The sequence below is a fragment of the Sturnira hondurensis genome, unplaced genomic scaffold, assembly GCF_014824575.4.
Source record: "Sturnira hondurensis isolate 20B ecotype Veracruz unplaced genomic scaffold, ASM1482457v3 Scaffold0001304, whole genome shotgun sequence".
Lineage (NCBI taxonomy): Eukaryota > Metazoa > Chordata > Mammalia > Chiroptera > Phyllostomidae > Sturnira > Sturnira hondurensis.
The window spans coordinates 1,119,231-1,140,490 of NW_028073935.1; the positions used below are offsets into that span (position 1 = coordinate 1,119,231).

General features: G+C 37.8%; 1 protein-coding gene across 1 annotated transcript in view; it reads left to right on the plus strand.

The window, feature by feature from the left end:
• Window positions 1–21,260, plus strand: part of GMDS (GDP-mannose 4,6-dehydratase) — a 717,933-nt gene that overhangs the window by 298,954 nt on the left and 397,719 nt on the right. Inside the window, exons 5-6 of the mRNA XM_037069886.1 lie at window positions 8,740–8,932; window positions 9,784–9,888. Coding sequence (XP_036925781.1) covers window positions 8,740–8,932; window positions 9,784–9,888 — 298 coding nt within the window. The remainder of the gene's footprint in view (window positions 1–8,739; window positions 8,933–9,783; window positions 9,889–21,260) is intronic.

The following is a 21,260-nucleotide window of genomic DNA, read 5'->3' on the forward strand; positions in this document are numbered from 1 at the left end:
GAGGCAACCATACATTGATGTTTCTCTCCTCTCCTTCCCTTCCTCTCTAAAGATAAATAAATAAAATCTTTTAAAAAATTTTATTTAATTATTTTTCAAGTACAGTTTTCTGTCTATTACTCCCATCCCATCCCACCCTCCCATGCTCTCCCCTCCCTCCCATTTCCACCCTTCTCAGTTGTTGTCCATGTATCCTTTATATATGTTCCTCTAAAGCCCTCCCCTATTTCCCCTGAAATTCCCTCCCCTCTCCCCTCTGGTCACTGTCAGCCTATTCTCTATTTCAGTGTCTTTGGTTATATTTTGCTTGCTTGTTTGTTTTGTTGTTTAGCTTCCTGTTAAAGGTGAGATCATATGGTATTTGTCCTTCAACGCCTGGCTTATTTCACCCAGCATAATGCTTTCCAGTTCCATCCATGATGTTGCAAAAGGTAGGAGCTCCTTCTTCCTTTCTGCAGCATAGAATTCCATTGTGTAAATGTACCATAGTTTTTTGATCCAGTCATTTACTGATGGGCATCTAGGTTGCTTCCAACTCTTGGCTATCGTAAATTGTACTGCTATGAACATCGGGGTGCATAGGTTCTTTTGGATTGGTGCTTCAGGGTTTTTAGGATATACTCCTAACAGTAGAATTGCTGGGTCAAAAGGCATGTTCATTTTTAGTTTTCTTATTGTCTCTGATAAAGTGATGCGTTTCTTGTCTAGTCATACTTTTTGACCTGTTGGTACACAGCCCTGCTTTGCAATATATATTTTTTACTTTTATCAGAAGTCATTTCAAATCATTGCTATTTTCTTCCAGTAAGATGTTATCATATGTATACCTTCAGTTATTGATACTTTTCCTACCAATTTCCACTCCCTGTTCCTCTGAGTCTAGCCCTGTTTTTTTTTTTTTATCTGTTCTGCACACAGACCAGACAAATAGGGAAATAAAATGCAGCATTGCCTGACACTTTGCCTATAGGAAATCATTCTATCTCCTTGTATTCTGTCCTGACAGTGGTTTCCTGTCCACAGTACAGGTTACACAGCAGGACAGTTAAGTGTTGAGGCATGCCCATCTAGTTTAGAACAACCCAGAGCTTTTAATGCTCCATGCAGTCAAGGCTTTACTATAATCTATAATACACAGCCTAACTTTTTCTGAAATTCTTTGTAGTGCCGCAATATTCAATGGATGCGTGCAGGTACATATCAAATATCTTTTCCTTTTCTGAACCTGGCTTAAACATCCAATATTTCTTGCAGGTGGGAAGCCTGTGTTGCATCACCCTGAGGATCACTTTACTTGTTTGGCAAATTAGAACATTGATCCTATACTTAACTGCACTCCTTGGCATCTTCTTTATGGAAGATTGGGATGTATATTGAATGTTTCCAGTCTGTGGGCCAAGATTTTTTCATATTTGTTGCCATGTTCTTGTTAGGATTTTTGACACATTCCATGTCCATGGCTCGAAGTAATCTTATTGGTCTCCTATCCATCCCTTGTGATTTGTTCCTTCCCAATACTTTCAGGGTGGCTTTCACCTCACTTTCTAGAATGAACAGGTTCTTCCTCATAGGAATATTCTTAAAAGGTGTCTGCTATCCTTTTGGCTCTCCTGTGTAGATTTTCAGTGTACTGTTTCCACCTTCCCTTTATCTCTGTTGGTGAGATGATATTCTTCCTTGTTAGTCATTCAGCATTGCTAGTCTCACTGCTGAGGCATTCCAGTCTAATAAGTAACATAAAATGAAAGGTATAAATTTTCCTTTTATTTCTTGAGTTCTCTGGTAGAGATCTCTTGTTTTTTATTTTGTATTGTTTTCTTTTGTCTACTTACAGTGATCATTGTGTTGCTCTCTTTATCCCTATGTGATAGTCATTGAAAACCTGTGTTTAGGGTTCTAGGCAGGCCCACCCAAGCCTTTTCCAGTGGCATTTTCTTATAAATGACCTGTCTTGGCTCATGTTGTAGACCTCGCTAAAATCTCACAAATGTTTGCAAACCTCAAATGAACTGCATCTGGCCTCAGTGTGCTCTGTACCTTTTGCTAACTGGCCCAGGCCCAGCACTAGCAGCAGCTGGCCTTGGTTTGCAGCTTGGCCTCTTTTGGGGATCTTCAGGCTCAACACAAGTAGCAGCCATCTGCAGATCACTTTGTAGCTTTTGCCAGATGGCTCTGGGCAGGCAGAGGTGGCGGCTAACTTTGGCCTGCACCTCCTGGGAGGCCCTAGAGCCAGTGTACCCAGTGGACAGTTTCAGACCACACCAGGGCAACACCCAACCACTTTCATGAACAACGAACTCAAAGGACAGAGTCACCAAGCACCAGAGCCTCACTGAAGCTAGTCCTGCTCCAAGGGGTCAGCCCCTGCACAGCAGATCCTGTGCCCTGGCCATGCCTAGTCCTTGAAGTCAATAAGCCTAGGGGTAAATACCTCCAACTGATGTGCCAACAGCAGTCAAGACTCAATTACAACAGAAGGGTACACAGAGCCCACAAGGGGTAGGAGACACCTGAGGTGCCCAACTGAGGTGACCAGGGAGTCTGAGCCACTGGTTCCTACAGGATTCTTGTTATATAAGACCACTCTACCAAGACCAAGAGACATAGCAGCTCTACCTAATAACACAGAAACACATACAATCAAGTAACCAAAATCAGGAGACAAACATGTCCCAAATGAAAGGAAAGAACAACACTCTGGCATGGGAGAAGAACTAAACAAAATGGAGACAAGCAGTCTACCCAGATGCAGAGTTCAAAACAGTGGTTGTAACAGTGCTCAATGAACTTATGGAAGGAGTAGATGAACTTGGTGAGAACTTCATCAAAGAGACAGGAAACATAAAAATGGAGATAGAAAACATAAAAAGAATCAGTTATAAAATTAAGAATATAATAACTGAAATGAAGAATTCATTACAGGGAATCAAGAGTAGAATAGATGAAGCAGAGGATCAAATCAATGACTTGCTAAAAGGAAGTAGAAAACACCCACTCAGAGCAATAAAAAGGAAAACAGCCCTGGCCAGTGTTGCTCAGTGGATTGAGCGCTGGCCTGTGAATCAAAGGGTCACTGGTTCAATTCCCAGTCAGGGCACATACCTGGATTGTAGGTCAGGTCCCCAGTTAGGGGGGTGGGGCTCAAGATGTAACCACACATCGATGTTTCCCTCCCTTTTTCTCCCTTCCTTTCTCTAAAAACAAACAAATAAAATCTAAAAAAAAATTAAGACAAAGAAAAAGAAAAACAAAAATTTTTAAAAAGGAGTAGTTTAAGAGACCCCTGGGACAACATCAAGTGTAAAAACATCTGTATCATAGGGGTGCCAGAAGGAGTAGAGAGAGTAAGGAGTAGAGAGAGAACTTCGGTAGTTCCAAAATGTATTTGGAAACATAATGATGAAAAACTTCTCTAACTGGGTGAAGCAAATAGGTATGCAAGTTCGGGATGTGCAGTGTCTGAGAGTGAACTCAAAGAGGCCCATAGCAAGGAATATTGTAATTAAAATACTAAAGGTTAAAGATGAGAGAACAGCAAGATAAAAGCAGTTGGTTATTTATAAGGGTGTCTCCATAAGAATGTTAGCTGGTTTCTCAACAGAAACTTTTCAGGTCAGAAGAGACTGGAGCAAAATATTCAAAGTGATGAAAAGCAAGGACCTACAACCAAGATTACTCTCTCCAGCAAGGCTGTCATTTAGAATTGAAGGAGATGTAAAGAGCTTCCCAGGCAAGAAAAAAACTTAAAGGAGTTCATCACCACCAAACAAGTATTACAAGAAATGTTAAAGGGTCTTCTTTAAGAAGAAGGAGGTAGGTGGAAGATCAAAATATGTATAATAAAAAGGCAATAAATACATATATACATATATATATATATATCAATAATTTGTTTAAATGCAAATGGAATAAACATACTAATCAAAAGACATCCGGTGGCTGAGGAGTAATTAAACGAGACCCATACATATGCTGTCTACAAGGACTCATTTCAGATCAAAAGATACACACAGCCTGAAAGTAAAGGGTTGGAAAATATATTTCTGAAAATGGGAACAAACAAACAAACAAACAAACAAAGCTGGAATAGCAATAGTTAGGCCAGAAAAACATACTTTACAACAAAGGCTATAACAAGAGACAAAGGAGGATCCAGTAGTTACACTTCTGCGTGTTCATCCACAGAAAATGAAAAACACTGAATCACAAAGACATGTAGCATATGTTCAATGCAGCATTTTTTACAATGGCCAAGATATGGAAGCAACCCAGGTGTTCATCAGTAGATGAGTGAATAAAGAAGAAGTTGTATAAATATGCAGTGGAATATGATTCCGCCATAAAGAATGAAATCTTGCCATTTGTAACAACATGGATGGACTCCAGAGGGTATTGTGCTGAGTAAAATAAGTCAGGCAGAAAGACAAATGCTCTATGACTTCAGTTTTATGTGGAATCTAAAAAACAAAATAAACGGACAAGCAGAACAGAAACAGACTCACAGATACATTTTTACAGTTGTCAGATGGGAGGACTTAAAAAAAAGATGAAGGCATTAAGAAGTACAAATTGGTAGTTACACAGTAGTCACAAGGATTTAAAGTAAAACACAGGGATGTACAGTAAAATATAGTCAATATCATAGTAACTATGATTTCAGATGGATACTAAATTTATCAGTTGATCAGTTCATAATTAATATAATGTCTAATTACTGGGTTGTACACTTGAAACTGATAATATTGTACATCAATTGTAATTGAAAAACAAACAAAAAATAAAATACAAAGAAAGAAAATGAATAACCTGAATAAAAAATAGGCTAAAAATGTTTAAACACACACCACCAAAGGTTTATAAATGGTAAAAATGTATATGAAATGATGCTCGACGTGGTGTCATTGGGGAATTGCAATGAAAAAAAAAACTGTTCAGTATTCTGTTGCATCTAACTTTTGTCTCTTACCTGTTTTTAATAATTTTTAATGTTTCTACTGTGGTCCATCTTGATATTTCTTTCCTTTTTACTTCTGGCTTTGTCTTTTCACATTCCTCTCTAATACTTTTAGTTGTAATTCACAGTTCTGGTTCTCAATCAATTAAGTTTATAGTACAAATCTTTTTTTTTCACCTGGACTTCAAATTCGTCAGGAACACATTTACATTATATTTGAATACTATGGCTCTTTTAGTGCTCTTCTTCAGCTTTATTTGAATGTTTGATATTAACAGTACTTGTGGTCAGCACCACAATCAGCTCCTGGTCTTGTTTTGGCAGGGAAAATGGTTTCTCCATCTCCTGCTTCCAATTACGTAGTTTATTTGATTTTTTTATATTGGCCTTCTGGTGATGTCCATGTGTACACTCATCTGTTCAGTTGTTTGAAAGATGTGTTATGTGACTGACAAGTTGTTGGCTTTGCAGAAATACATGAGCTGATTTCTTTCCTCATTTCTACATTATTTTTACTTTTATTTTCTAATCACCTATAATTATCAGCATGTCTTGTTTTGGTGTATTGTCAATTTCTTCTTGGACACTTGCGTAAAAGCTTTCAGTTTCATTGGCTTGTGTAGTGGGAGCATAGATCAAAATGGTGGTTATATTAATAGGTTTTCCTGTAAATCTGGTATATTATTCGGTCAGACCTTGCATTGCTGTTCCTATCTGCTTGTGCAACGTACATCTTGATTCAGTATTAAAGCCATTTCATTTCTTGAGATAATTTTGCCTTTCTTTAAATTCATCCATGTAATTTTCTTGTTTTAGCTGAAAAGCTGGAAATAAGTTAAGCCTTATTCATCAATTTGTTATGAAATTCTTCTCTTCTTTGTTTGAAAAAAATTTTACTAATATTTTTATTCAAATATTTTTTTCAGTTTATTTATGCTTCAGGAGATAATAGTTCTGTTAAGAGTTGTAGAAGAGTTAAATATATATTTTTATTTAATGTATCATAAAGAAATAGAAATAAATAGAACTTTTCTTCAAATGACTTTGGATTTTTAAATTCCAGCTTCATTTTGACTTGTGTGTCATTCTGGGGAGTTTAATGGTGAGCAGAAACAGTCAAGGCCCTGCCCCTCTGAAACTTACACAGTAGATATAAGGAGGGGCAGGGGTAGTTGTTTCAGTTTTTTCCTTTTGACTCTGATTTGGAGTGAATTTCAGAATTTTTTAATGTGCATTCTTTTTTTATCTGTATTTTGAGGTTAAGAATACAATATGTAAAGAGAAAATATAAAGGAGACTCCATGGGGTAGTGCTGATGCATTACTTGCACTGTTGGTGAGCGTGGAAGTGATACAGCCACTATGAAAAACATTGTGGAGGCTTCTCAAATATTAAAATTAGAAGTACCAAATGACTCATCAGTTCCATTTCTGTGGACTTACCCAAAGGAAATGAAAACACTCAGATATATGCACTCCTATGTTCATTGAAACATTATTTGTAATAGCCAAGATATGGAAACAAACTAAGTATCCATCGATGGAAAAAGAAAAAATCCTGCCATTTGGGACAACATGAATGGAACTTGAAGACATTATGCTAAGTGAAATAAGTTGGAGAGAGAAAGTCAAATACTTATGATCTCACTTATATGTGGAATCTTTTAAAAAAATGAACTCGTAGATACAGAGGACAGTTTGGTTGTTGCCAGAGGCAGGTTGGGTTTGGTGGGCAGTGGGCAACATGGGTGCAAATGGTCAAAAGATACAGATTTCCAGTTATGAAATAAAAAGACATAAAGATGTTATGAACAGCATGGTGACTATAGGTAATAATATTCTATTGCAGATTTGAAAGTTACTAAGAAAGTAGATCTTAAAAGTTCTCATCTCAAGAAAAATATTTGTAACTGTGTGGGGTAATGATTGTTGTTACCTAGACTTATTGCAATGATCATTCCATAATACATTTATCACATCTGTACATCTGAAACTAATATAATGTCATATTTCAATCATATCTGAATTAAAAAAACACACAGCACCACTCCCAGTAGGATGTCTATAAGAAATGAGACAGACTGCACAAGTGCTGGGGAGGGGGTGGAGCAGCTGGAGCCCTCATTAACTGCTGGTGAGAATGTGGAATGGTGCAGCAACATTGAAAAACAGTATGGCAGTTCCTCCAAATGTCAGACATAGTGTTACCAAATGACTCTCCTCCTAGGTACATATGCAAGAGAAATAAATACATGACATGTGAAAGAAGCCAGTCATAAGAGGACCCATACTATATGGTTTTACTTATATTAAATGTCCAGAATAGGTAACCTCATAGAGACAGAAAGCATTTTAGTGGCAGTCAGGGTGGGAATGGAAGATGGAAAACACCTATTGCTGATAGGTACAGAGTTTCTTTTCAGGATGGTGAAATGTTCTGGATTAGATGGTAGTGATGATTGATTGCATAAAGTTGTGAGTATACTAAAAATCATAAGTCTTAAACTTTAAAAGGGCTGAATTTTATGGTATGTAAATCTTATCACTATAAATTGTTCTTTAAAAATATCCTGGCTTTGAAAGTTTGTGGGCAAAACCCTTTTTCCTATTTATCTTATGGCTGCCGCATGAGCTTCACTGACAGGACTGTACAACGAGCATCTAATGGTCTCAGTTAGGACTCTGGTTAACAGTTGTATAAGTTCCCTAAGAACTGTGGCTGTGCACAGACAAGGCTGCAGCTTCTGCCTGGGGGACAGTCAGGAGTGGGCAGTAATGGAGACCATTCACCCCAGAGAGGGGTTTTCCAGGTGGTCACCTAGATCATTCAGTCAGGGAAGCTGTCTGCATTGTGCCTGGCTGTATTCGCCATTCCCAGCCTTATTATTTTAGGTCATTTGAATATTAGATACATTTTTTCATTGTACTCATAAGTAATTTAAGAAAAAATATATTCATCATATTTATTTATTATTTTTAATATTTATTTATTTATCTTTAGAGGGGAAGGGAAGAAGAGAGGGAGAAAAATATCAATGTGTAGTTGTCTCTTGTGTGTCCCCTACTGGGAACTGGCTTGCAACCCAGGCATGTGCCCTGACTGGGAATCGAACTGACATCGTGTGGTTCGCAGGCCCATGCTCAGTCCACTGAGCTACACCAGCCAGGGCCCATCATATTTATTTTTAAAGAAAATGTTAAAACTGCAAAATATTCAATCACCCCTTAATACCCTCTACCTAGAAATCATGCAATTTAATATATATTAACAATTATCAGTATTCAGCATGCCTCATAATTTAAAAAGATTTATATATGTAATGTACTAAAAAGTCATTTTTTAATCTTAAAAAGAAAACAATCCTTTTGAAAATAGACTGTTCTAAAGTACATGTTTTTGGACTTCTCTGTGTGTAAAATCAGCAGGGACTTATTACAAATGTGCATTTCTTGGGCCCTTACTCCTAAGAGATTGGTCTATTTTTTAGGAATACCCCAGATGATGCGAATGAGCAGTCTGCACTTTGAGAAACACTGCCCTATGGAATTCAGCCTAGAATTAGGATGTGGTCGGTGTGGTTCTAATGTGCTTCACTTTACCACACATACTTATTTCTTAAGGTATTTTCCAGCCATTTGGCATTAGAAATAGAAACTATACACACTTTTATTCAATTGGAAAATATTTTCTCACAAACATAACTTTTCTAAATGTGTGAAATTGTATAAAGTCGTTATTACCCCTGTTAACATCTTTGTTGCTGTTACTCTTACTGCTGTTTCCAGATTTCTTTCGACTTGGCTGAATATACTGCAGACGTTGATGGAGTTGGCACTTTACGACTTCTGGATGCAGTTAAGACCTGTGGCCTTATCCACTCTGTGAAGTTCTATCAAGCTTCAACAAGTGAACTTTATGGGAAAGTTCAAGAAATACCCCAGAAGGAGACAACTCCCTTTTATCCTCGGTCACCATATGGTGAGTGCGCGGGCATGAAGCCTTGCGCATGCGTTGCTTCCCCTGTGGGTGTTGGTGTGCATTTGTTTCTGCCAATTCTGTTCATGTCTCATGGCTGAAGTCATTTGGGTGTGAGATTAACATTAAGATCGACTAAAGTGACTAGACTTGTTGAGAAGCATACTTTCTTACATTGCTAACTATAAATATTTGCTCCCATTCCCTCCAGGGTGAAATTACCACCTCACCTCACCAATTCATGTTCATTCAACCCTTTCATACAGATCACTTTGAAAGGAAAAAGAGACCAAACATGATTCTTTTTTCTGAAATACTGTACTAAAGTGATAAGGTTTCATGTTTTTTTATCTCCCCAATGAAAGTCTTCCTGAGTTCAAACCCTTAAAGAAGAAAAAAAAAAGGAACAACAAAAAAGTTCTGTTATATTTTTATATTTGTAAAGAGAATATTTTTATGACTATGAAAAACTCCAATGACAACATTTCTAAGCAGCTAGATTTTAAGATTTCATAGTTTACACTTTCTAATTCCTTAATGCTGAGGAAAAAGGAATAAAGTGTAAGATGACATATGGCACACATTACAGTTGAAATTAGCTTGTGAAAGAAAGAATCATGGGTATTAAAAAAGTAAGAAATTCTTAATTTCCTTGTACACCTGATTAACTGGCAAAAGAATGTTTATTTTGTCTTTGGCTGTTGACTCATTTTTTCTATCTTAATACATCATAGAGTATAATTTTTGCAAGTTGTTACTTGTTAAAGATGACTGAAAATCACTGCTTTTAAATAAGACACTGTCTTTTGTATTAACCACTGTCTTTTATTTGCTTTTAAAAATTATTTCAACAGGGGCAGCCAAACTGTATGCCTACTGGATTGTGGTGAATTTCCGTGAGGCATATAATCTCTTTGCAGTGAATGGTATTCTCTTCAATCACGAGAGTCCTAGAAGAGGTTAGTAAGTATATTAATGGAAAAGAGAATTCCAGACTTTAACAAAACAACAAAAAGTTGCATTTATGTTCGGCATTTGTACTATATAGACTGGAAAATTTCATATTTTCACTATTATGAATGTCAGAAGTGGCAAATGAAGAAAATCTAGCTTTAATTATTTAAGGTTTTTAGGGTTTTCCCCGAACATATAAAAGCAAACATTTTTCCAATTTTAATTTGTTCAAGTCTCTTTTTAATTTAAGCGTTAGGAAGTTTTGTGTGAATGCAAAGAAATAAGTAGTGAACTAATACTTGTTTCTGGAAGTCACTCTTTTTAATGTAGACTTAACTTGTAGATTCTATATATATTTTTACTTCAAATCAGTTGGATGTTCAATAGTTTTTCTTTATATTTCAGTTAAATAGGCATCCAGAAATTACTATGCTTCTAGAGTATATTTAAAAATACATTTGAAATGATTCCTCTTTTTCAAAGAATACATTCTGAAAGAATGATTAAAAATACTTATTAAATACAGAGACAGTAATGCAGTTGTTTATTATCATTGTCAAGTACCTAATTGTATGTGCTATTTTGTTATATGACTGGCAGTGCAGTAGGCTTGCTACACCAGCCTTACCACAAACATGTGAGTAAAACATGTGCTACAGCATCAGTAGGTGACAGGAGCTTTTCATCTTTATTACAATCCTAAGGGACCATTGTATATGTCAGGGTGTCAAACTCATTTTCCCCGGGAGCCACATCAGCCTCGCAGGTGCCTTGAAAGGGCCAAATATGATTTTAGGACTGTATAAATGTAACTACTCCTCAACAGCTAAGTGAGAGTTCAGTGCTGCTGCTGGGTAGAAATAAGGTGCCAGACCGGATAAAACAAGGTGGGGGGCCAGATTTGGCCCGGTGGCCTTGTGTTTGCCAACTGTGGTACATGTAGTCTATCATTGACTGAAACATCAACAATGTCTTGTGAAAAAGTCATTTCGATGATTTAGTACTCTGGTAGTAAAGACATCTTTGAATAGTTTTAAGAACATTGTATTATCAGCCCAAGTCAGTAACAGAGGAAAGAGCAGCAGAGAATAGGAAAACCTGGATACTCAAATGGTTACTGACATTAGTTGAGTGATCTAGATAGGACCCACAACCACACTCGGTCCACAACCTCCCCCACAAGGTAGTATACCAAACTGTGATCATCATCATCATATTATGACAGTTCAGGTCAGAAGCACTGGAGTATTTTGGTTGACTCATTATCAACTATCACAGGAAGGAAACTACTAGTCAATTTCTATTAATGCACCCCCCAAGAATTTATATCCCAGGAGAACAGGAGAGGGCCAGAGTTCCCTCCTCTGGTTAATCTAGATCTCGACTCCTGGCTGAATTATAGATTCCTGGCTGAATTATAGATTCCATATTTCATAGGATAGTTTGAAACCTGGAATATACTCAGGAGAAGTGAATCGGAATGGTGACCTGTTGTGAGAAGAATGCTATCCAGACCAGGAGGAGTTTAACTGGAGAAGAAAGGGCTAAATGAGCATTCCCAGAGCAGACTGTTTTGTCAGCTCCTCCAGAAAAGAGGCAGGAACAAAGATGGGAAGCAGATATTTGCTTACCTCTAAACTTCAAATAGTAGGACTGCCTCCTGAGGGAACCAGAAGTTTCAACAAGGGCTGGGTTCCACAACATTGAAAATACTGGAAAAGGAATACTTATCATAAAAAAATGACCTCAAAAACCTTCTAATTTCATGTAAGGAAACCTTAGTCATTCTGTGCATTTGATGAATATGTATTCTGTGAAATAAAGTAAGGGATCTACAAATATAAGCAAGTAAAATTAACAGAATTGTAGAAATAAAAATTTCACATAAAAAGAGGAATCTCTGCTTTGGATTGCTGAGCTGGATAGAGTTCATGCACATGAACCCCAGTTATGATGGGTAAATATGGGCAATGACATACGGAATGAAATTTTAGGGGTCCAATGACCCAGTGGAAAAGCAGAACAAACTGGAGTAAGAATACAGAGTGGAGCAAAAGCAGGCTCACGGCTGTGTGTGAAACAGAGTTCATTCTTGTATTATTATTTATTTATTGTTATATTATTTTCAATATGAACAACTGTAAACCCACTTTTGCCCCACCCTGCATATTGATCCTCAATATCCTAAATGAAGTTTGGTACTACATATTTAAACTAAATTTACTTAGATTCTAAATAATTTATATACATATATTATTATGTTCTCAATAAACTCTTGGCAAACACGAAGTCAGAGATATAGCTGTTCTTAGCTATTAAGGGTGGCTAATCTGAGAAGTTGCTGAGTGCTAGCATTTTCCCAGAGAAAAAGTGCTAGCATTTTTCTTTGTGTCTCTGCTACTACTGTACGGCTTCTTTTAAAAAGACATCCCATAATTCTAAGTACTCTTAGTATTGCTTTTGTAGCGTAGGTTAATTCCCTTTTTCCAAAAAGGACACATTTTTTAAAGTAGGTCATCAGTCATGAAGCCTTTTGTTCTTAAGCTCAGTGAATACAGAGGACTGAATTAGTTTCTGTCATCTTTGGCCATAGGTGGCCCACCCCTAGCTCCCAATATTTTAGAATCATTATTGTGTTTTTGCTTTTGTTTCAAAAAATATTTGTTTGTATTGTCTTGTTGTCTTCACACATTTGTTCTTGAGACTGTTAAAAACATGAGTCTCTTGTTCCAAATATTGGGTTTTAAATTAGAAACTGTTTATTCCTATTATTTCTTATTTACTGAAGTATGGCAAATATTTAAAAAACATGAACGTTCTTTTTTTAAATTTTATTTAATTCTTGTTCAAGTACAGTTTTCTGTCTTACATTCCCAGCCTTGCGCCGCCCCAGTGTTCCCCACCTCCCTCCAATTACTGCCCCCTACCTTACTTATTGTCCATGTGTCCTTTATACTTATTCATGTGAGTTCATCCCCTTTTCCCCAATGATTCTCTTCCCTCTTGACCCTGTCAGCCTGTTCCGTATTTGAGTGTCATTGGTCATATTTTGCTTGCTTGTTTGTTTTGTTGTTTAGATTCCTGTTAATGGTGATATCATATGGTATTTGTCTTTCACCGCCTGGCTTATTGTGCTCAGCATAATGCTTTCCACTTCCATCCATGATGTTGCAAAAGGTAGGAGCTCCTTCTTCCTTTCTGCAGCATAGAATTCCATTGTGTAAATGTACCATAGCTTTTTGATCCAGTCATTTACCGATGGGCATCTAGGTTGCCTCCAACTCTTGGCTATCATGAATTGTGCTGCTATGAACATCGGGGTGCATAGGTTCTTTTGGATTGGTGTTTCAGGGTTCTTAGGATATACTCCCAAGAGTGGAATTGCTGGGTCAAAAGGCACGTTCATTTTTAGTTTTCTTAGAAAATTCCATACTGTTTTCCATAGTGGTTGTACCAGTCTGCAATCCCACTAACAGTGTACTAGTATCCCCTTTTCCCCACAACCTCTCCAGCACTTGTTGTTTGTTTCTTTCTTTATGATAGCCATTCTGACTGGTGTAAAGTGGTATCTCATTGTGGTTTTAATTTGCATCTCTCTGATAGCTAGAGATATTGAGCATCTTTTCATGTGTCTCTGGATCCCTGTATGCCCTCCTTGGAGAAATGGCTGTTCAAGTCCTTTGCCCATTTTTTAATTGGGTTGCTCATCTTCTTTGAGTGGAATCGAGTGAGTTCTTTGTATATTTTGGAGATTAAACCTTTCTCTGAGGTATCATTGGCAAACATGTTTTACCAAGCTGTTGCTTCTCTTTTTATCCTGATACTGTTTTCCTTAGCCATGCAGAAGCTTTTAATTTTGATGAGATCCCATTTGTTTATTCTTTCCTTTATGTCCCTTGCGCTACGGGACGTATCAGTAAAAATATTGCTGTGTGGAATATCTGAGATTTTCCTGCCAATGTTCTCTTCTAGGGCTTTAATGGTTTCATGTTTTATATTTAAGTCTTTTATCCACCTTGAATTTATTTTGGTGTATGGTGTAAGTTGGTGCTCGAGTTTCATTTTTTTGCATGTAGCTGTCCAGTTCTCCCAACACCATTTGTTGAAGAGGCTATCTTTACTCCATCTTATGTTATTGCCCCCTTTGTCGAATATTAATTGACTGTAGAGAGTTGGGTTTATTTCTGGGTTCTCTGTTCTATTCCATGGTCTATGTGCCTGTTTTTATGCCAGTACCAGGCTGTTTTGATTACAGTGGCCTTGTAATACACTTTGATATCAGGTATTGTGATCCCTCCTACTTTGTTCTTTCTCAACATTGCAGCTGCTATTTGGGGTCTTTTATGGTTCCATATAAATTTTTGAAGTGTTTGTTCTATGTCTGTGAAATATGCCATTGGTACTTTAATAGGTACTGCATTGAATCTGTAAATTGCTTTGGGTAGTATGGACATTTTGATGATGTTGATTCTTCCAATCCATGAACACGGTATATGTTCCCATTTGTTTGTGTCTTCCTTGATTTCTTTCTTCAGTGTTGTGTAGTTTTCTGCATACACGTCTTTAACCTCCTTGGTTAGGTTTATTCCCAGATATTTTATTTTTGTTTTTGCTATATTGAATGGGATTTTTTTCTTGATTTCTGCTTCTGCTGTTTCATTGTTGGTATAAAAAAATGCCCTTAATTGCTGGATATTGACTTTGTATCCCTCTGTTTTGCCAAATTCATTTATTAGTCCGAGCAGTTTTTTGGTAGAGGCTATAGGATTTTCCATGTACACATTCATGTCATCTGCAAACAATGCCAGTTTTGTTTCCTCCTTGCCAATTTGAATGCCTTTTATTTCCTTTTCTTGTCTGATCGCTGTGGCTAGAATTTCTAATACTATATTGAATAGAAGTGGTGAAAGTGGGCAACCTTGTCTTGTTCCTGATCTTAGTGGAAAAGCTTTTAGTTTTTGCCCATTGAGTATGATGTTGGCTGCAGGTCTTTCATATATGTCATTCATTATATTGAGGAATGTTCCCTCTATTCCCAATTTTCTGAATACCTTTATCATAAATGGGTGTTGTACCTTATCAAAAGCTTTTTTGCATCTATTGATATGATCATGTGGTTTTTGTCTTTGCTCTTGTTTATGTGATGTATTACTTTTACTGATTTACGAATATTGAACCATCCTTGCATCCCTGGGATGAATCCCACTTGGTCGTGGTGTATGATCTTTTTGATGTATTGTTGGATGCGATTTGCCAATATTTTATTGAGGATTTTAGAGTCTATGTCCATCAGCGATATTGGCCTGAAGTTTTCTTTCTTTCTCGTGTCTCTGTCTGTCTGGCTTTGGAATTACGATGATGCTGGCTTCATAAAAATAGTTTGGGAGTTTCCCCTCCTTTTGGATTTTTTGGAATAGTCTGAAGAATACGTGTTAGCTCTTTCTTTAAAGCTTTGTAGAATTCTCCTGTGAAACCATTTGGTCCAGGGCTTTTGTGTGATGGGATTTTTTTGATTACTGCTTCAATTTCATCTTCTCTTAGTGGCCTGTTCATGTTTTCTGTTTCTTTTTCATTGAGTTTTGCAAGATTATATTTTTCTAGAAATTTGGCCATTTCACCTAGGTTTTCAAATTTCTTGGCATACAGTTCAGCATAGTAATTTCTTACAGTCCTTTCTGTTTCTGCGGTATCAGTTGTAATCTCTCCTCTTTCATTTCTGATTGTGTTTATTTGGGTCTTCTCTCTTCTTTTCTTGATGAGCCTACTTAAAGGTTTGTCTATTTTGTTTTTCTTTGCAAAAAACCAACTCCTGAATTTGTTGGTCCTTAGAATTGTGCTTTTAGTCTGTATGTCATTTAATTATGCGCAGAACATGCTTATTTCCTTCTTTCTACTTGCTCTGGGCTGTCTTTCTTGTTGTTCTTCGAGTTCTTGCAGGCGTCGTGTTAGGTTGTTTGTTTGAAATGTTTCTATCTTCTTTAGGTAGGCCTGTATTGCTATGAACTTCCCTCTCAGGACTGCCTTCATTGTGTCCCATAGGTTTTAGGTTGTTGTGAGTTCATTTTCATTTGTTTCTAGAAGCTTTCTGATTTCTCCCCTAATTTCCATCTTGACCCATTCATTGTTTAATAGCATACCATTCAGTCTCCATGCTTTTGGGTGTTTTGGGTTTTTTCCTGTGGGGTTGGTTTCCAATTTCAGTGCATTGTGATCAGGGAAAATGCTTGGTATGATTTCTATTTTCCTAAATTTGTTGAGTCTCGTCTTGTGTCCTATCATGTGGTCTATCTTTGAAAATATTCCATATGCATTTGAAAATAGTGTGTATTTAGCTTCTTTGGGATGAAGGGCTCTATATATATCATTTAGGTCCATTTCTTCTAGGGTGTCACTTATTGGTGCAATATCTTTGTTGATACTGTGTTTGGAAGATCTTTCCATTTTTGACAGTGGGGTGTTAAAATCCCCTACTACAATTGTGTTGCTGTCAATATCTTTCTTGAAGTCCTCTAGGATTTTCTTTATATATTTGGGTTCTCCTCTTGTGGGTTCATATATATTTATGATGTTAATGTCTTCTTGGTAGATTCTTCCCTTGAGTATTATGAAGTGACCTTCTGGGTCTCTCTTTATGGCCCTTATTGTGAAGTCTATTTTGTCTGATATGAGAATTGCTACCCTGGCTTTTTTTTCTTGTCCAGTTTCCATCCTTTCACTTTTAGTCTGTGATGGTCTTTTGACCTGAGGTGGATCTCTTGTAGGGAGCATATGTGTGGGTCATGCTTTCTTATCCATTCAGCTGTTCTATGTCTTTTAATTGGTGCATTTAATCCATTTACGTTTAAGGTCATTATTGAAAAGTACTTATTCATTGCCATTTGTGTACCTGTGTTCCTCTCTATCTCTCTCTTTTCCTTCGTTTCCTAAAGCATCCCTTTTTGTAATTCTTGTAGAGCTGGTTTGGAGGAGGCATATTCTTTTAGACTTCTTTTGTCTTGGAAACTCTATTTCACCTTCTATCTTGATTGACAGCCTTGCTGGGTACAGTAGCCTTGGTTGTAGGCCTCTGTTTCTCATTACTTGGAATATTTCTTGCCATTCTCTTCTTGCTTGGAATGTTTCCTTTGAGAAGTCAGTAGCCAGCCTTATTGGGACCCCGTTGTATGTTACTTCCTTTTTCTCCCTTGCTGCCTTTAGGATTTTCTCTTTGTCTTGGAGGTATGCCATTTTAATGATGATGTGTCTTGCAGTAGGCCTCTTTGGGTTCCACCTGCCTGGGACTCTCTGCGATTCCTGGATTCCTGTGACTTTCTCTCTTCTCAACTTAGGAAAATATTCCGTTATTACTCTTTCAAGTAGGTTTTCTATCCCTTGTTCTTCTTCTCCTTCTGGTATTCCTATTATTCGGATATTATTACGTTTCATAATGTCTTGCATTTCTCTTAAACTCTCCTCATTTTTTCTGATTCTCCTTTCCATTACTTGGTCCATCTCGGAGATTCTTTCTACCCTGTCTTCAGTCTCGCTTATGTAGTCTTCTGCTCCATGGATCGTACTCTTCATACCTTCTACTGTGTTCTTCAGTTCAGAAATTGTATTCTTCATTTCCTCTTGGCCTTTGCTGATGGTTTCTATTTTCTTTTTCATGTTGGTATAGTTTGCAGAGAGTTCATTGTAGCTCCCCTGTAGTTTCAGTAGCTCCTGGTAAACTCTTTGAATTTCTTGACAACCAGTGCTTTGAATTCAGTATCTGATAATTGACTTGCCTCTAGTTCATCTAACAGTCTTTCTGAGATTTCCTCCTTTTCTTTCATTTGGGGATTGTTTCTTTGTCTTCCCATGGTTTGTGTTGCTCTTCTTGTTGGCCTCAGCTTCTTAAATTGATCTGTTCTGGTTGCCTCGGTTTATGGTGTGAACTTCTGTGATAGGATGCCTGTGAGATTCAGTGGTGCAGTCTCCTGAAGGTATCTTGTTGTTATCCACTTCCACCTACTCCTCTTGTTGGTTTCTAGCTGGTCAAACCTTTTCTTCTGTTCTCACTAACTGCAGCAGCCTGAGGGGCTATTAGTGTGGCCTTTCTCACTTCTTGGTGAACTCGACTGGTTTCTCCAGTGCCCTCCCCAGATCCAGTCTGGCACCACTCTCCTGCGCCCCACTGAGAGCAGATTTTTCCCCAGGCTTCCCAGCCCTGGTCTGGCGTGACTGCGCGCACTCCTAGCCAGGCTTCCCTGGCCTCAAAGGCTTGGGCGCGGACCTTTTCCAGTGCTGTGGGTAAACACACTGGGCAACTCACAGTTCTCCCAAGTTGACAGCCACAGCCTGACTCCCGGTGCTTCTCAGTCTGTGCCGGTTGGGTAGGGAGGGAGCTGGCAACTGGCTCTATTCCAGGGGCCCTGCCAGCAGCCCAAGGCTCCCCGAGACTGTTCGAGAGCTGGCTCAGGCCCTGCGCCACAAGGAACTCACGGGCGACTCTTAGTTCTCCCACGCGGGCAACCACAGCCTGACTCCACGGGTTGTCAGAGCTCTCTGGTTTGCTTCCCAATGCCCACTCCTCTTTCTGCCACTACAGGCAAATGGATCTCTCCTGGTATTTTCCAATGTGCACCCTGCCAGATAGGGGGGGTGCTGGTGACTAGTTCTCTCCCAGGATTGTTCTTACCCACCCTCTGCTCTCAGAGACTGGGGCCGCTGACCAGGGTGCCGACCAGGGCCCTGGTGCAGCCTGGTGGAGGGCCTGCAGCTGCCTCTGTGCTGCTCCCTCGTACCTTGTTGTTCTGGGGTCATCTCCTCTCCTCAACCTCTGGTCATTCAGTGTCCGCTGCACTCTCTGGAGTCCTGCCTTCTTATATGCTGGGTCCTCGCTGTGCATCCGCTTCACTCCTCCGCAGATCAGCCCGGTCTTTCTCCGACACGAGGAGGGAAACGAAATCCTTTGTCCTACTCCATCGCCATCTTCCTGGTTCTGCCACATGAACCCTCTTTATAATTTAAGAATTGTCTGTACAATCTAAGAAGTTTTGTTAAATTTTATTATCAGCCTTTTAGTTTGAGAATAAATGAGAAGTTCACCATTATAAGTTTTTTCATGTCCCCAAACTAGTAATGCTTATAGCTTTCTCAGTGAAATTTTTTATCATTATATAGCTATATAATTAAGCCAAGTCATGAAAAAAATTTCAAGTGACAGGTTCATAAAGGTGTCTTTAGTTTCAGTACATTCTTATTTTGTAATTGTGTAATTTAGATGTTCTCATGATGTGCTATGAAAACATAAGAGCCTGGTCTGTCCTGTTGCTCGAAAGGCAAACACCAAGCAGCCAGTATCATTTTTTAAAAGTTAATGTTATGCTCCTGGGTGTTCTTAGTAGAGAAAGAAGAGAAAAGAAGAACTTAGTGATTCTTGCTGCAGCAGTTGGTATAGGGGATGCTCAAGAAATCTGTTCAGATGATGTTCCTTTCCTCTTAAGTCACAAACATGTTTATACCTGTTGTTTGGATTTCTGTACTTTTCTCTGCTTAACCTCCCCATCTGCAAAATATGAATACAAGTCCATCGTTTTGGGTCAGGTTAGGATAGAGAAAAGCTTTCTCAGTTGAAGAAAGAACAGATAAATAGAACCCCCCCATAGACCTCTGTTTACCTGTTTGATAATGAGAACTATTTTGTTCATCTTTGTTAATGTTAATCCCTTTGGTTTTTTTAATTTATTTTAAAATTAACAGTTTTTTATTTAAAAGAAAAGTAAACAGTAGAGGAGGGTATAAGGAGAAAAATAACAGTTCTTTTTTCTCTTTCTGACTCCCAGTCCTGTCCTCGGGCCCACCATTAGCATTCCTTCAGAAATGTTCCAGGTATCTTGGTTGTAAGCATAGAAATAGGCTTATTCTATACATAATCTACTTTTAGGGCTTTTGTTAAATCTTTATTAAATGCTTAACCTTGTAGTGTATACCACTTTGTTTAGTTTTATTACCTATCTGGAAACCAATGATAGCTCATTTTCATTTAATTTATAATGAATAATATAATGAAAAATAATAGAGGTAAATAATGAAAAATAATGAAAAAATATAGAGGTATTTTTGGAAATGATATAATACTTAATGAAATATGTGACACAGCATTTCCTGGAACTTGAAAATTATTTTTAATACTAGATTAATTTGACAATGATATTGATGTTTTGTCAGAATTGATTGTTATTTTCTGAGGGGATTCTTTGCCACAAAGAGAATTACATAGTGGTGGGACTATATTGAAGTCTTACATTGTCTGCATCTAACACAGTGTCTGTCTGCTAGTAAGGACTGAATAAATATTTGTCAATGGGTAAATGAATGAATATCTCATGTTTCAGTAAAAATTTACTGACTTGAAACCTAAGCAGTCTGAATTAGAGACTAGTGAGAATTTGTAGGGTAGTTTTAAATAAATGTTTTCTTGATTTCATGCATATAATAACTGAAGGAAAAGTATTTTAAGTAAAAATTCAGTCTCATATACTTTAATACATATGTAAAAATTATTAATTAATAATCTTAGTTTGTGTACCTATAATTGCTGTAGTACTTAGAGTTTATTTTCTTAAATTGGATGAACATCAGCCCCCTTTTTCCTGCTATCCGAGTAAGCAAACACTCTTTTTTATAAATGGTGCAGTGGTAAACCTCAATGAAGTTTAAAGTATATAGTTACCAATGCCCAGTTAAGTAGACCACAAAATGATGCAGCTTTTTGGGACATGTACTTTTTCTCTAACAAAAATAATTGACAGTGTCTCTTTTGACTTCATGAAAAACATCCCATGAGAAGGAAGAAGTGTTTTTTAATATAAAGGCATCCTGAACCAGAAGTTGGCAAACTATGGCTCATGGGCCAAATCCAGTTCACCAGCCTATTTTTGTAAATAAAGTTTTATTGGAGCACAGCCATAACCATTAATTTACAGAGTATCTATGGCTGCTTTCACTGTAGAGTCCTATGGTCTTCAAAGCCTAACATATTTACTCTCTGGCCCTTTAAGAAAACACTTACTGGTCCCAGCTTTGGAGTAGTTAGATCCTCAAAAAAACACCTTCCAGTTGGACTTAACATGGGTTTCTCCCAAGCTAGGAAGGTAGTCTTATAAAAAGATTTTCAGTTAAATATTTAAGTCAGCCCTGGCTGGTGTGGCTTAGTGGATTGAGTGCCAGCCTGTCAACCAAAGGGTCTCCAGCTGGATTCCCAGTCAGGGCATGTGCCTGGGTTGTGGGCCAGGTCCCTGATTGGGGGTGTGTGAGAGGCAGCCCCACATTGCTGTTTCTCTCCCTCACTTTCTGCCTCCTTGCCTCCTTCCCCCCGCCTAAAAATAAATAAAATCTTTTTTTAAAGTCCTAA